General features: G+C 39.6%; 2 protein-coding genes across 3 annotated transcripts in view; one reads left to right on the top strand and one right to left on the bottom strand.

Moving 5' to 3' along the window:
• LOC111868317 (4-aminobutyrate aminotransferase, mitochondrial) overlaps positions 1-3,560 on the bottom strand; it is a 34,262-nt gene extending 30,702 nt beyond the window's left edge. The window contains exons 1-2 of the mRNA XM_023858867.2: positions 2,997-3,560; positions 1,021-1,154 (exon numbers count right to left, since the gene is read on the bottom strand). Coding sequence (XP_023714635.1) covers positions 1,021-1,154; positions 2,997-3,054 — 192 coding nt within the window. The 5' untranslated portion in view covers positions 3,055-3,560. The remainder of the gene's footprint in view (positions 1-1,020; positions 1,155-2,996) is intronic.
• A 311-nt stretch (positions 3,561-3,871) lies between these two features.
• Positions 3,872-15,342, top strand: part of LOC111868316 (zinc finger protein 23) — a 28,660-nt gene continuing 17,189 nt past the window's right edge. Inside the window, exons 1-3 of one of the 2 annotated variants that reach the window (XM_023858865.2) lie at positions 3,872-4,009; positions 4,609-4,895; positions 11,033-11,251. In XM_023858865.2, coding sequence (XP_023714633.1) covers positions 4,001-4,009; positions 4,609-4,895; positions 11,033-11,251 — 515 coding nt within the window. In that variant the 5' untranslated portion in view covers positions 3,872-4,000. The other variant, XM_023858866.2, reaches the window with a different exon arrangement.

Here is a 15,342-nt window from a genome sequence, read left to right as displayed (position 1 = left end):
ATTTTGAGCGTCTGTCTACAAAAATGCATAAAGCTTCTGCACAAAACCTTCCTGCAGCATAAACGCATGCTTCTGACTCACGGTCTGACTATGTGTTATCTGGAGGAGAGAGAATGTTTGTTTTCATTGCACATTCTCCAGTCAGTGGGCTTCTTGTATACACGAGTGTGGGCGAGTTCTTATCCTATGTTTTATAAGCGTTATGAATAGAACACACCACTCGCCATCACTGGCTTACTTCCTGCTAATACGAGACTAACATTGCGTGTGTGCGCTTCGCGTGGAAAACAGAGTTAATTACGGAGAAAGTGCATGAATTGCGACGTCGGACTCTGCATTCAGTGACATGCAACATTCAGTTAGATGATGCAGGAGGGAAGACAGTCTACTTATAAAGCTGGTGTCCAAAAATAATGTAAGTAGAACAAGAATTTCTATCTTAAAATTAGATTTTAAAACACTGTGCGCACACGTGGACTGTGCATACCGATACGGTGTCTTTCGGCCACTCAGCTTTACTTTAAAGGTCCCCATACGGTGTCCTTCGGCTCATAAAGGTTAATTTATTAGGTCAGCCTATACAAACAGTGTAATGCAGCAGCAACCAGCGCAATCATTGTTGAAATATGATATTAAAGTCAAACTCGTGCCGCCATGAGAAATATATCAGTGCATTTCTTTGTAACTGTGATGTGTAATCAAAGTGATTGAGTCCTACCATCTTGTCAAAGCAAGGCTCATTAAGCTCTGAGTTGGAATGTCATCTCCATCTTGTTTACTGGAGCCTATGAATAACTCCTGTCCCTAGTCCTATCATCTGTTGCTGAAGAATCCAGGAAGATGGGGTGATCAAACCTCAACAGTGTTACCCGAGTCAGTACGTGTGAGTAATAGGTGCATCACTGACATCAGACAAGACTCTGAAAGTAGTTCAATTATAAAGTGCCTCTCATTTCGTGGCCACAACCAAGTCATTGAAGAAAGACCGTTATAACATGTGATGTTGCTGTCAGAGATTACCTGAATGACACTCAGCTCATTCAGAAGCTGTTTTGATTTTGGTCCTGGGACATCCGTCTTCACAGTTGGACCTTCAGGCTCCCCTGCTATGAAGGCAGATGATGCTCTCAATGCACATGTCTTCTGGACAGATCCTGCAGAACAAGAAATCAGGTCAGTGCTCTATATTAAGCAGGTTGGAGCAGCAGCAACTACTGTACCCCAACCCCAAGTTGAAGGTTTGCAATTAAAGGAAGGTGGAAGTACACTGGTATGTACGTACACATGGACGTACGTACACATGTGTGTGGGTGTGCCTGCGTGTAGGTATGGGGGTTACCTTAAACACTGTCTGTACCAAAAATACAAGTATATAGTGCTGTATGAGAGGGTGACTGAAAATTATGGTCTAGAAAGGATGTGGTACTGCTCACAACTTGAGGTGTTATCTTGGCATTTGCCTGGAGGAACTGGGGAAAGCCACAAAAATCTCAGAGAATATAGCAGATATCCTGACCGCAATTCAAATCGAGGACCTTCCAAATACCAGCCTGGAGCACTACGGCTACATCAACCCACTTGGTGGCAATGGATGTATACATATGAGCATTCTGTGACATGATGGCTGAAAGCCAGAATAGCAGAACAAGAAGAGATGGCCACTGTTAGGCAATGACATAGTAAACATGTTACTGCGGCAAGAAATACGGGTGCAACAATAGAGTTACTGTTGAAAACGGGGTGTTTCTACATGGTCCGCGCTAATATGTTATAAGTGAGGGACAAAGTCAGTTATTAGGGAGTTCTGGATGGGAGGCTGTGAAGAGATGACATGGCCATGTGAAGCTGAAGAGTCTCCAGTTAGAAGCCACTGGCAAGGAATGGCTGGTGAAGATACAGCAGGCTGGAAAAAGCTTAGCGGGTGCTGTGGTTATTTGTGAATTGTGGAGATTAGCAGTGATGCTGTAACTGCTTGTAGTTCTGCGTTGTGTGCAGAAGTGGTCAATACATCCAGTCACCAATCCAAACCCCATCTACAGTTACCCCTAAATTGTGACAGTATCCATGCGTACTATAGGAGGTCTTATTGGAGTAGTATGAAGAATTTTATGAATGAATATCATTTTACTGTTAACAGATGATGGAAGGTGTACGTGTGAAATTAAATCCAGGATTGCCATGGCAAAAGCTGCATTTAGCAAGAAGAAGAATCTTTTTACCAGCAAACTGGACTTAAATTTGAGAAAGAAACTAGTGAAATGCTACATTTGGAGCATCGCTTTGTATGGGGCTGAAAGTTGGACACTTAGGGCAGTAGATCACAAACACCTGGAAAGCTTCGAAATGTGGTGTTGGAGAAGGATGGAGAAGATCAGTTGGACCGATTATGTGAGAAATGAAGAAGTGTTATTTAGAGTCAGTGAGCAGAGGAATATCCTACATGAAATAAGAAAACAGAAGGCTAATTGGATTGGTCATATCTTACACGGTAACTGCCTTCTAAAAGAAGTGACTGAAGGAAAGGTAGAGGTGTGGATAGAACTGACCAGAAGACGAGGAAGAAGACTTAAGAAGATGCTGGATGACCTTGGGGACAGAAGAGGATATTTTCATTTGAAGGAGAAAGCTCTAGATCACATCAAGTGGAGGAACTGTTTTGGAAGAGACTGTGGACCTGTCGTCTTGACAGATTACAGATGAATGAATGAATGATACTCAATTAAAGATCTTGACTTACAATAAGACAAAGGATATAAGGGGTGCCTATAAAAACTTCATATTGCTGAATGACCTATTACTAATCAGTCCACTGTTTCTCGTTTACTCTAATGCTTATGTATATTATAAATGTTAGCTTTTATCAGTCCTTCAAATTCCAGCTAAACCTGGCTCAAAATTGCCAGAATCCAATATTTCGAGGATGTCGTGAACTAAAACTGTGTTAGCAACCCCATTAGAGCAACAATGCGCACTGCAATTTTATTGCGAATGCTTACCGTTTTGTTGACTGATTCTCTTCAGTGATGACAGCCAGCTCCTGGTAATCTGCGCCATCTCCTGAGGTCAGCAGACCTTTTAGTGTATACCAGGCGATACCCGGTGTGCTTCAGAGCGGAATCAATACACACGTAATATTAAAATAGCCGTGATGCTATCTTCCCCAGGTTCCCCAGTCACGTAGCACCTATATCACAACTACTGCGTTGTCACTTCCGAACGCTTCCGAATATATACTGAGATAGTGAACGACCCTGACCACAAAAAGGTCTCTTATGTACCCTCTCGCATCACTAATATGGTAATGTGCGGGGTGTGCGATGTTCCTTCACTTCAATACGGACCACCAATTAAGTTCAATTGAACAAATTTAACCTTATTTAGTAACGTACTGTCGCTTTTATAAACATCGCCCCTTTTGCAGTAGAACATACAGGACACATCAATTTTACGTCAGTAAAATGTGTAAGGTAACTTTTACTTCACAACAAATTTTATAGACTTGATCAAATTCCCAAATTTGGCCACATTCGAACACATTCAACCTCTCACCCGATTGTAACATTTAAATTACCAGGACCAACCACAGATTGGAACTGATACCAACATTGATCAAACAATGATAATACTCTGAATATGATGGTAATCAGAAGTTTACGGTTGACTAGGATGTGACGCCGTGTAGTTTCGTAGATAGGTGTCAAGGTTTCGGAGGTAGTTGATGCCTCCACCTTCAGAATAGAAGAATCCAACTTGAGAAGAAGGCAGCATGTCTATTCTGAAACGTTGGTACCGTAAAGCGTTGTGTCCAGCTTCACTTTGCCAAGAGGGTCAAGAGCGTCAAGAGCGTCAAGAGACTTTGGGCGCTGTCGGCTAATATATTCACGTATAGTGAGAACGTGAAGCCTGTTATGGTAGTAAAGCCTGAAATGAATGTAATGCTATATATTCTACAGAAATACCCCTCACAACGATGTTATGTATCTAAAACCCTTTCATCGTCATGATGATGGTAACATAGTTTGGATTGGCTATTGCTGTAAATATTTGTGGTTAGTAGAGTGTGCAGGTGTTAGAATTACGTTTTATTGATATTTAGGATGTAATATTCCCTTGAAGAGAGAACATGCAAATGCTGAATGTTAATTGTTGAAAATAATCACGATTATTATCGCAAGTTAGTTACTTTATAAGATATTTGACGTTTTGATGGAAGTAAAAGTATACAATGTGGGTTTTTCATAAATTGTACGGTACATTCATGCCCAATAAAAAGAAAAAGATGCAATAGGAGGGAATACGGTAGTTTCATTGTAACAAATACCAACATTCCCGGATGATCGATTACATGTGTCGTGGAATCTAATGCGCACATTCTATTGGCCGATAGAATGTTGAACCGTCTGTTAGGTTGGGTCGACGATTTAATTGTCGTTTGGGTCGTAATCATTTATTCAAGTATACACATTCGATTTTCTTTTTACTCTTAATATTAGTACTTCTATGCTAAATCTTTCAAGTGCAGAGGGAATAATAAAATCAGTACATTTTCTTAGTGTTACTGGTAGGTTAGTCCATTATGGAAAATGTTATTCTCTGCGTTTCTTATAGTACGTGAAGTACACTTGTTCTTGTGTCATAACTGTATGGAAAATGAATGTTGAGTTGGAAAAAATCAGTGACAGCAGAGAAGAAGATAATATTCAAACTAGACTAAATTTTAATGATGACTATCAAAATGGTGAAGTTGACATTCAGTTTGAGTGTAAATTGGAAATACATAGTGAAGGGGAAGATGAACAAGAATGTGTGGCCAAGCAACAGATGAAAAGAAAGTATGTAGGCGTTGCAATTAAAAATGAAAGTACTGACCCCAAAGGAACCACAGAGGATGAAAGGTATGTACTGGTTGAGGTTGGGAACACAGATGGGCTCCCAACTCCAGCATGCTTAGGGGTGGAACTTCTATACAAGAGTACCTCTGTGTGGTTAGATTAGGTTAAAGTCAACAGAACTTTGTTTAGGCCATTGAAGTTGCACTTTCAATGTACTGTTTTTTCCACATTTGGGAAGAAATTTTAGCAAGCAGTTAAGTACAGAATGCATAAAGCCTATTCTTCAGTCACAGATATTTATAGTCATACAAATCTTTTGTTACTGTAAGTTTTTAATCTAACATGATTTAGGTCATGAACCAGCATGTTCACATTGTACACATGGTTTTGTGATTATTTCCTTTGCAGGTTCAATGTCACAGTCGAAATGTGTTGCAGAACAATTTTAGTTGTATTGTAAAGTTTGATTCCTAATTTTTTTCTCAGTAATGTTTAACCATCTCATGTGCTGACCATTGTTTTTCAACAGAGATTTTATACCAAAAGAGTTTTATATGGTTTCATTATTAGGTGAAACATTACAGTCTGAGGTTTGCAGACTCATGAAGTCTGTTTTAAATTGTTGCTTCAGCAGTAGAAAGGATCTGTTTCTGTATCTGTTTATAAAAAAGATGATAAACCTGACGGTAATAATTATTGAGGAATGTCCGTTATCAACTACATACAAAAATTTATTCAACATTTGCTTTTAGGGTTAACTCCATATATAAATAAATCTATAGTGGATCATCACTGTGACTTTTGACACAATACATCAGTTACTGATAAAAAATTCTAAATTTGTCATGTTCTGGAGAAAAGTAGAACTACAACTGGAATACAGCAGCTGTTTATAGGCTTCAAGAAAGTCTGTGATTCAGTTAGAAGGAAAGTATTGTGTAATATTCTCATTGTATGATATATACTTGAGAAGCTACTTAGGCCAATTTAAGTGTGTTTAAATGAAGACAGTGGTTATGTCCATATAGGTAAACGTGTTTTAGTAGCATTCCCTATTCACATTGGTCTGAAACAAGGGGATATTTTATCAGCATTGCTTTAGAGCAGTGATTCTGAACCTTTTTAGCACCAGGACCCAATTTTCATAGTGCATTTAACTCACAACTCAGTGCAAAAAATAAAATAAACCGTGTTTCCATACACATTCATAAAAAAGATGTGTAGGAAGGTTGCACTTCACACAACACATAACAACGATAAATTTAGACAAGACCACACAGTGAAGTAACCTAACCTGTACAATACTGAGGCATTCTGTCAGTGAAAATATTAAATGCCAACAAATGTCACTGTTGCAAAACAGACATATGCTTGGAAATTATAATCCCATGGAATGAACTGGAAGTTTAACTCTGCAATGTACATGAAGATATGAAGCAGAATATGCAAGAGTGTAGTGCTAAAAATAGTACGAGGGCTGTAACAATAATTCCTGAATTGTTTCTTGCTTAGGGATAAAGAAGGGAAATCCAGACCAATTGAAACAATATATGGGGCTGAAATAAAGAAACAGTATAGTCTGATTGCAGCTGTGAAGACCAACTTTTGTACTGTTAATAAAAGCATGAAAGAAGCTGGATTGTTGCATGATAATGTTAAATGCAGTTCACAAATATTGCACTGTTGAATCTGTATACTTGGGGAACAAGTGGATGGATTCGGACGGATTCTGTCGAGCGGAGAATGGGAAATCCGTAGCTGGTGAAATGAGAACGGCTGCAAAGTAAAACTTAATACAAGGTAGTTTATTAAACACAATAAGTGAAGTTCAACTGTGCCAAGCAGGTAATGCCTAGGGCTGTTCACACAAGGCCAACTTTCTCCTGAATGACAGAGTTTTGTCCAGCACAGACTCCACATATCGAATCAGAATGAAGAGTAACTTTGGTTGTTTTGGGACACAGTATTTATACAATCATATTTGGGGGAATTGCCTAAAGGAAGATTTCCATATCGCTCTACTTGTTTGTTATGCTTTATCTGTTTGGGTGTTTTACCCACACGTCTCGGGCCTTTACCAATGCATCCTGTTCAGGGTCAACAATGGAAAGTTTGAGAGTTCGTAAGTCAATAGTTTCCCTCGATTTCTAAAGTCAAAGGGAGATAAATTTTGTGGCTTCAACAAATAGCATTGGTCAAAGTCTTGAGTTACAATATCCTGTTTGTACAGTCTCATCCAATTATTACTACACTCTTACATGTTCTTTCTTAATAATAATTATTCCATATGATAATTACCCTTAGTACCCTATTATCAAAGTTTCCATTTACAACACCTTCATATACAACAGCACAGAAAAAGACATCTGATCCAACTATACCACTAAATGTAATTGCAAGAGAAAGACTTCATATGCACTGAAATCTGGATATTAGTTTATTTTCCATATGCCCTCATATTTATCACTTATATTAAGGTTATGTGTGTATGTAAGGGGTGGGCCATAAGAACTGGTCCCCACACTGTGACCTTCAATGATCTGTCGTGCTTCTCCTTGGATTAGCCCTTTTTTAATCCTACACTTTTAATAAAGTGTAGGACCCCGCTTATGGGGGCATCAGAAAAGTCACTTGGTTAAAAACTGACCCAAGTGACAAAATCTTAAATAGGCTATGGCCTCACAATCACACAGGATGTGTGCAGCTGATTCATTTTCTTGTAGGCACCTTTCACAAGTTGGGTTATCTTTCAGTCCCAACTTGTAGAGGTGTCCTTTCGGGTGGCAGTGTCCGGTAAGTAATCTTATTAAGGTTTGTTTTTGATGCAAAATATAAAGTGATTCTGGCAATCCTCATATGTTCCCAACCCATCTCTGTGTTTCCGGCAACCGGGTTTTGGGTCATGATTCATAGGTTGAGAACCACTGCTTTAGAGCATGCCACTAAGAGGGTGAAAGAAAACCAGGAGAGATTGAATTATGGGACATATCAACTCCTGATCTGAACATTCACTTTTTCTAGTGCTGAGGTTGGAATCAAAGTGTATCAAAGTCTCCAATAAATCTGAGTCATCAGTTCAAACCCCGTCTCTAATCACACTCTAGTATGTGGCAATATAAAAGTAAAAAAGGTAAAGCTGTCCCTGGAACAGACCAAGGAGGCTCATAGGGTTGTGAGTTGTCAAGGATCCCACATTTTCTAGACAATCAGCTCACAGATGATGGTGAGCATATTAGCCTTACACGCCAGCCACCATTTACCCCCAGTAAGATTCCTGTTACTCATTTCTGTTAGAGGTTTGTTGACTGATAAATAGTAATACCCACAGATGTATTTATTTATTTATTTATTTTGGTGAACTTAATTAATGAGGAGCTTCATAATTTGTACTCTTCTCCAAGTATAATTAGAATGAGCGAGTCAAGGAGAATGAGATAGCAGGCAATGTAGCACAAATAAGGGAGAAGAGGAATGCATATAGGATATTGGTGGGAAAGCCAGAAGGAAAGAGACCAAATGCAGACCAAGACATAGGTGGGTGGAAAATATTAAAATGGATATTAGAGAGATAGGATGGTATGGTATGGTATGGATTGGATTGATCTTGTTGAGGATAGGTACCAGTGGAGGGTTCTTGTGAACATGGTATTGAACCTTTGGGTTCCATAAAATTTTGGGGAGTTTTTGAGTAGTTGCACAATTGGCAGCTTCTCAAGAAGGGCTGAGCTCCATGAGTGAGTGAATGAGTGAAATTAATTAAATAAGATATTTTAAGCTATTGCCCTGAGTACAGCATGGTGTGACAAACAACACAGTGCAAAGCAGTGGCAATGTAAAACAGTGCAGAAAGGAATGTCATTTATTATGGAGTGTTCTGTTAACTGGGATATAACACAATGTAATCTGTTGAAAGTCAGCTGATGCTCTGGAGGAACATTTCACCTCCATGAAGTAGGTACCAAGCAAAGCTACCTGCGTCATACTGGCCTGTTTTTCGATCCTGATAATGGAGGTGACATTTCCCTCTGAAAGGAAGTTGATTATTGATGAGCTATGTGGTGTTATATCACAGAATGTAGAACTCTTCATAACCACTGCTGTGAGAACCTCAAAACATACATCGCTTTTATGATTTAGCAACAGTTATAAGACCTACTGTAGGTGCCAAATTCCCATTTTAAAGTAATGACTAACCAACTTCATGGAGCTGAATTCTTGAGAACCCATCAGTTTCTCAGCCACTCAAGAATTTCCCAACATTTTATAGTACCCAAAGTTTCATTATCATTTTTGCAAGGGTCCTGCACTGGTCCCTATCCTGAACCAGATCACTCTAGTCCATACCACCCCATCCTATCTAAGATCATTTTAATATTATCTTCCCACCTATGTCTAGGCCTTCATAGTGGTCTCTTACCTTCTCACATTCCCACCAAAATTCTCCCCCACTTGTGCTACATGTCCTGCACATCTCATCATTCTACGTAATTCTCATACTTATACTTCGTGAAGAGTACAAGTTATGAAGCTCCTCATTATGTAGTTTTCTCCAACCTCCCGTGACTTCATCTCTCTTTGATCCAAATATTCTTCTAAGCACCCTGTTCTCAAACACCCTCTGTCTGTGTTCCTCCCTTAATGTCAGAGACCAAGTTTCACACCCATACAGAACCACAGGCAAAATTATAGTTTTGTAGATTCTAATTTTTATGTTTTTAGGCAGCAGTTGAGAAGACAGATGGTTCTGGAATGAATGGTAGCAAGCATGACCTGAATTCAATCTGCCCTTAATTTCCTCATGAATTAGATTTTGATTTGTTACTGTCATTCCTAAATACATATTTGAAGTGCACCACATTTTCAAATGATCTGTTAGCTGTCTTTTTGTTATGATCTCACCCTGGATTCTGTTGATGAGACATCAATATATACATAATTTTCAAATACATTTATGCCTACATCAACCTACTTACCAGCCTCAGTTAGAATATCTATGTTTTTCTTTATGGTTTGTATGTTACCTCCCAATAGACTTATGTCATCAGCATAGACCAGCAGCTGATGTGTCCCATTTAATTTAAGTTCCATTTAGTTTTCCTGGACCTTCATAATGACATATTCTAAAGCATAATTGAAAAACAATGGTGATAAAACATCTCCTTGTTTTATACTATTTCAGACAGGAAACCTATCAGACAATTGTTTACCTATACAGACATTAGTATAGGTTTCATTTAAACACATTGTAATCACCTAACTAGTTTCATGGGTACCCCAGACTCTATGAAAATATTGTACAATACTTCCCTCGTAACTGAATCTTAGACTTTCTTGTAGTCTATGAATAGCTGATATACTGACTCACTGTACTCCAGTTTTTCTCCAGTATCCGAGGATTGCAAAGTATCTGATCAGTAGTTAATCTGTTATGTCAAACCTATACTGATTATCCCCAGTATGTTCATCTATGTATGGACTTGACCTTAAGAGGAGGATATTAAATAAAATTTTGCATGAAGTTGATAACAGTGATATTTCTCTATAATTACTACAACAAGCAGTTTTATTACCCTTGGTACAGTAATGGACTACTTCCGTCGGTCACGGTAGCCAAGCGGTCTAAGGCATGTACTGTCTTCGCTCGCTTGGAAACCGGGATCGTGAGTTCGAATCCCACTCGGCATGGATGTTTAGTTTGTGTGTGTGCGTTTTTCTGTGTTTGTGTACAGGTAGAGGCCTTGCGATGAGCTGATCACCCACCCAAGGAGTCCTACCGAATGTGTAAGATCTAGAAAGACTGAAGTGAACGGAGAAGTTCATGGAGGTAGGCCTAGGCCCACTGGGGCTATAGTACCAAGGAAAAAAAAATGGACTACTTCCATTGATTAGGCAATTCTTCCTTACTCCAGATAGAATTAATGAATTTATGGTTCTCAGACTGTAATGTTTCACCTCCTGCTTGAATCATTTGTGCTGGAATTTGATCACTACATGGGGATTTATACTTTTTCAACTTTGCAATAGCAGTTTCAACCTCAGAAGAACTTGAATCAGGTACTCTTGGCTCAGCTGTATGTATTTCTGTCTGCCTAATATCACTGATTCTATATGCATTTGATAACTGAGGGAACTAATTCTTTCACCTATATAAAATGTTGACTAAGTCTGCAAGTAGACCACCATGTTTTCGTTTTTTAAAGCATGGCAGTGGAAGCTCTGCGACAACTTGGTGGTATGTTCGAGAGTGTATCTGCTCCATCTCCACTACAGCCACCTCCTCCACCAGCGCCAGCACCGGAAGCAACTGCAGCACCATTTCGCCAGCATATCTGCAGCATCTGTGGAGATAGCTTTGAGCGGAAGTCTGACTTAGGGAATCACATTGTGTGTCATCAGGTGGATCGCCCTCATGCTTGCAGGTTAAATAATAGAAACTGTTTCTTGTCAGTAGTTTCTGATCAAGTTTACATAGAAACTCAAACATAATTGTGTCTACTATTGCCCATGGTTCCATTTGACTCTCAGAATGGTGGAGGTGCAGTTATAACTTCTGTACTGATAGTGTGAAATAATACATAACGCTATCCCTGTAACAGGCCGTGGAGGCCCATATGTTTGTGAGACATCGAGGTTCCCACATTTTTCTAGACAGTCAGCTCACAGATGGCCATGAGGTTGTCAGCCTTATGTGCTGTGTGCCCTTTACCCCCAGAAAGATTCCTGGTTGTCATTTCTGTTAGAGACTGAGTCAGCCTCAGGGCCATAGTGCAGCTGGAACAATTAGGTCAATTGGAAAATCCAGTGACTCCCTTGGGAATCGAACCCATGACCTTCCAGCTTGTGGCATAGCATCCAGTGTGACGGACCAGGATGAACTGAAGGAGCCAGTTGTGGTTGCGCCAAAGTTCCAGTCTTTTTTGTTGCACATTTTCTCTCAAGCATCTCAAAATGTCACCGTAAAAGTCAGAGGTGACCATACTGTTAGGAGAAACAGATTCACTGTGAATAATTGCCTTCAAGTCAAAAAAACAATGAACATGCTCTTTGTTGAACTCTGGACCTGCCGCACCTTTTTTGCTCTTAGTGATTGTGGGCTCTTCCACTGTGACGATTGTTTTGTTTCTGGATCATAACCATAAATCCAACTTCTGTCACTCATTATGATCCTAGAGATAAAAGTTGGGTCCTTGTTAGTCTTCTCTCATAGCGCAAGACAAATGTTTATGAACCGCTGCTTTTGATCATTTGTCAAGAGTCAGGGCACAAACTTTGCGGTAGTGCGGCGCACGTTCACATTTTCTGTTCAGATCTGCCAAACTCATAACTGATCCCAGTGGTGTATGTGAGTTTATGGATTGTTCGGGGACGGTCTTCATGGGTGAATTCTTGATTTTTTTTCACATTTTCTATCGTTTTGCTGGTGTTTTGTCACCCTGAATGTTGGTCATCTTCAACTGTCACTCATCCAGCCTTGAAACGTGACAAAATCTCTGTCCGGCTTAAAGAATGTTCTCCGAAAGCCTCATGAAGCATTCAAGGGTTTTGGTAGCAGATTTACCAAGCTTCACACATAACTTGATGCAGATACTTTGCTCAATTTTGCCATCCATTGCAGACAAAATGAAACACAAAGTCACGGAAGCACTCATGTAAACACATGTTCACAGCTCAGTGTCATGTGGCAAACTGATGCAATAGGCTTGCAGAAGTATGACCTTGGCTTCCCCTCTCATTTTCTTTCACTGAGGCAGTTACAAAGATAACAGTCCAGGAAGCTTGTAGGCTACTGCTACTGTGTACAGTTTATTTATTAAACAAAATTCTCATTCATTTATCTTGAACAATATTAAAATCATTATGCTCCCCACACCATAACCTGAAGCAAGGTTACTATTACAAAATGTTGCGTGAGATGGTGAAGTCAGTACTGGGCAAACTGATAGGCTGTTCCTCTACTCCAGTAGAAGGAAAACGTTTGGCCTGCCACCTAGTGAGTACCATTATGATGATTATGTCACTGAGCACTTGCAAAGAAATTACTTTGAATTGTGAAAAGTGTGTTGGTTCAGAATGACTTTAAACATTTTATTGTTAACAAAAGAGTATTTTAATTGATATAAATTTGTGGCAGATGCTCCCAGTTATCTTGAAATGAAAAGGGAGAGAGCTGCAGGCTCAGGCAGAAAGACTTAGTTTCCTTAAACCGTAAAATGGTGCAACTGTGTTAAGGGGGAGTTTAAATTTGTGACATAAATTTAAATTCCTTTGAATATGCTCATTCAAACAGGCTTGTGTTCAGGAGGTGCCTGGTTTGACTGCTAGCCAGGGCACCAACTGTCCTGGGGTTTCTCTTGATTTTCCTCAGACTCTCAAGGCAAATGCTGGGAGAGTATTGTGGCATATAAACCCATTGCTAGGCAAGACCTCAAAACAAACAAGTACAGCTGTTGCTATGCAGTGCGTAAATAAACAACTGACTGTTTCTGAGGAAGGACTCAGTAAACACATTTCCGTGGAAACGCATATGCATGCAACAATAAAAGAATGGTGTTTTTGATGTGGTCCTTGAAAACTTGTTATAAAGAAGAGAATTTTGGCAATCCAGTCAGTTGAGAATTAAGTGCTCAGTTGAAAGTTGGACTTTCAAGAGAAGATAACAACTATCAAAGGCACAAATATGCCTTCTAGAGTGACATAAATTTGTCCACTAAAAGTGTTTATTATATACATCAGAAAGCACAAAGCAAAGCCATGTAAACTTTGTTAAGAGATTTTGAATGATACAGTTAGAGTGATACAGTGTGATACAATTTGAAATGGAGATTCATATGAAAAGCAAAAGTAAGTAACAGGTCGTGGAGGCCCATAGGGTTGTGAGATGTTGAGGTTGCCACATTTTCTAGACATTCGGCTCATAGATGGCTGTAAGGTTGTCAGCCGTATGTGCCTGCCGCCCTTTACTCCCAACAATATTCCTGGTACTCAATTCTGTTAGAGGCTGAGTCAACCCCAGGGCCATAGTGCATCTGGAAGGATTAGGTAAATTGAAAGAATCCACCTCATCTGGATTCAATCCCGCGACCTTCCGGCTTATGGCACAGTTCCTCAACCAACTACACTACTGTGTGCCTCATATATAACAGTCTTAAAAATAATGTATATCTATCCCTGTAACAGGCTGTGGATGCCCATAGTGTTGAGAGATATTGAGGCTCCCACAGTTTCTAGAGAGTCAGCTCACAGATGGCGGTGAGGTTGTCAACCCTACGGACTGGGAGGCCTTTACCCCCAGGAAGATTCCTGGTACTCATTTCTGTTAGAGGCTGAGTTAAACCCAGGGCCATAGTATGGCTGGACTGATTAGGTCAATTGAATAATCCAGTGACCTCATCGGGAATCGAAGAAACCGTGACCTTCTGGCTTTTAGCATGGTGCCTCAACCAATCATACTACCATGTGCCCCTGTATAACAGTCTTAGCAATAGTGAATTTGTATGCCAGTGATTTTGGTATTTGAAATCAAGGTGATAGAGACAGCCTGCTTGCAGTGACTCATGATCACAACTTCAGTGTCAAAGGATTTTTTATATCCTTTGCAAGATGTTTCAGACCTTCTATGAGTCATTTTCAAAACTCTTTCTGGGCAAGTATGCTTCCACATGAGCCATGAATTGTAATGGCTTTAAGGTTAGTTAGGGTGGCTAAGTGGGAGAACAGCTTCTTATCCATTTCCATGAAGTACTGTAACTGTGTGACGTCATGTCACTCCATGTTCTTATGGTAACTTTCAATGCATAACATTTTAGTGCACTTCCATTTCCTGATGCTGGAGGCTGGTGGAAATTTCTACTTCCCTCTTATCTTTCCAGCAAATAGCACTGGTGCCTTCTTTCACCTTGCATGTAATTTACAGTTCTTTGGCCTAAGATTTTTGACATGCCCTTTTTATTACAAATAGTTCCACAGCTGTTTGTTTCCCCTCTTATGTATGCCTGCAGATTGTTGAGGTGACAAACAGCAGTTGTCCATGAACATCTTGTTTTGACACCCTCTACGGTTTGTATTAGCTGGAGCACTCTACCATATGTAGGGGTGATATCTGCAGCAGCATTCATTTGTTGCTTCCCTAGATAAACGGTCACATGATATGTACTCTCTTGCTGTCTTGTTACTTGTACAGTTTTATTCCAAAATATTTTTTGGGTGGACTGCTGAAACCCAATCTTCTCTTAAATTTCACAGTTCCCCTTATTTCTGACCAGATTTTCTAATAGATGTTACAGTATGAAATAGATATGTTTAAATGTTTGATAAATCTTCTGAGATGCTACAGTCTGTTATACTTTGACTTAATCTGTTTGCCAGATTCTCATTATTTTTTAAGTGAAGAAATCTCAGTGTACTGGAGGCTTCGAATTAAGCTCTTCCGTCATTTAATCCATGATATGTATACAGTTGCTGTCTTGTAGTGCACTCAATTTCACCTGTTACTTCACGACATGTTTCGACA

Source organism: Cryptotermes secundus, unplaced genomic scaffold, assembly GCF_002891405.2.
Source record: "Cryptotermes secundus unplaced genomic scaffold, Csec_1.0 scaffold1244, whole genome shotgun sequence".
NCBI classification, from domain to species: domain Eukaryota; kingdom Metazoa; phylum Arthropoda; class Insecta; order Blattodea; family Kalotermitidae; genus Cryptotermes; species Cryptotermes secundus.
Note: the sequence above shows the minus strand (reverse complement) of the source record. Positions and strands in the feature narration are given on the sequence as shown.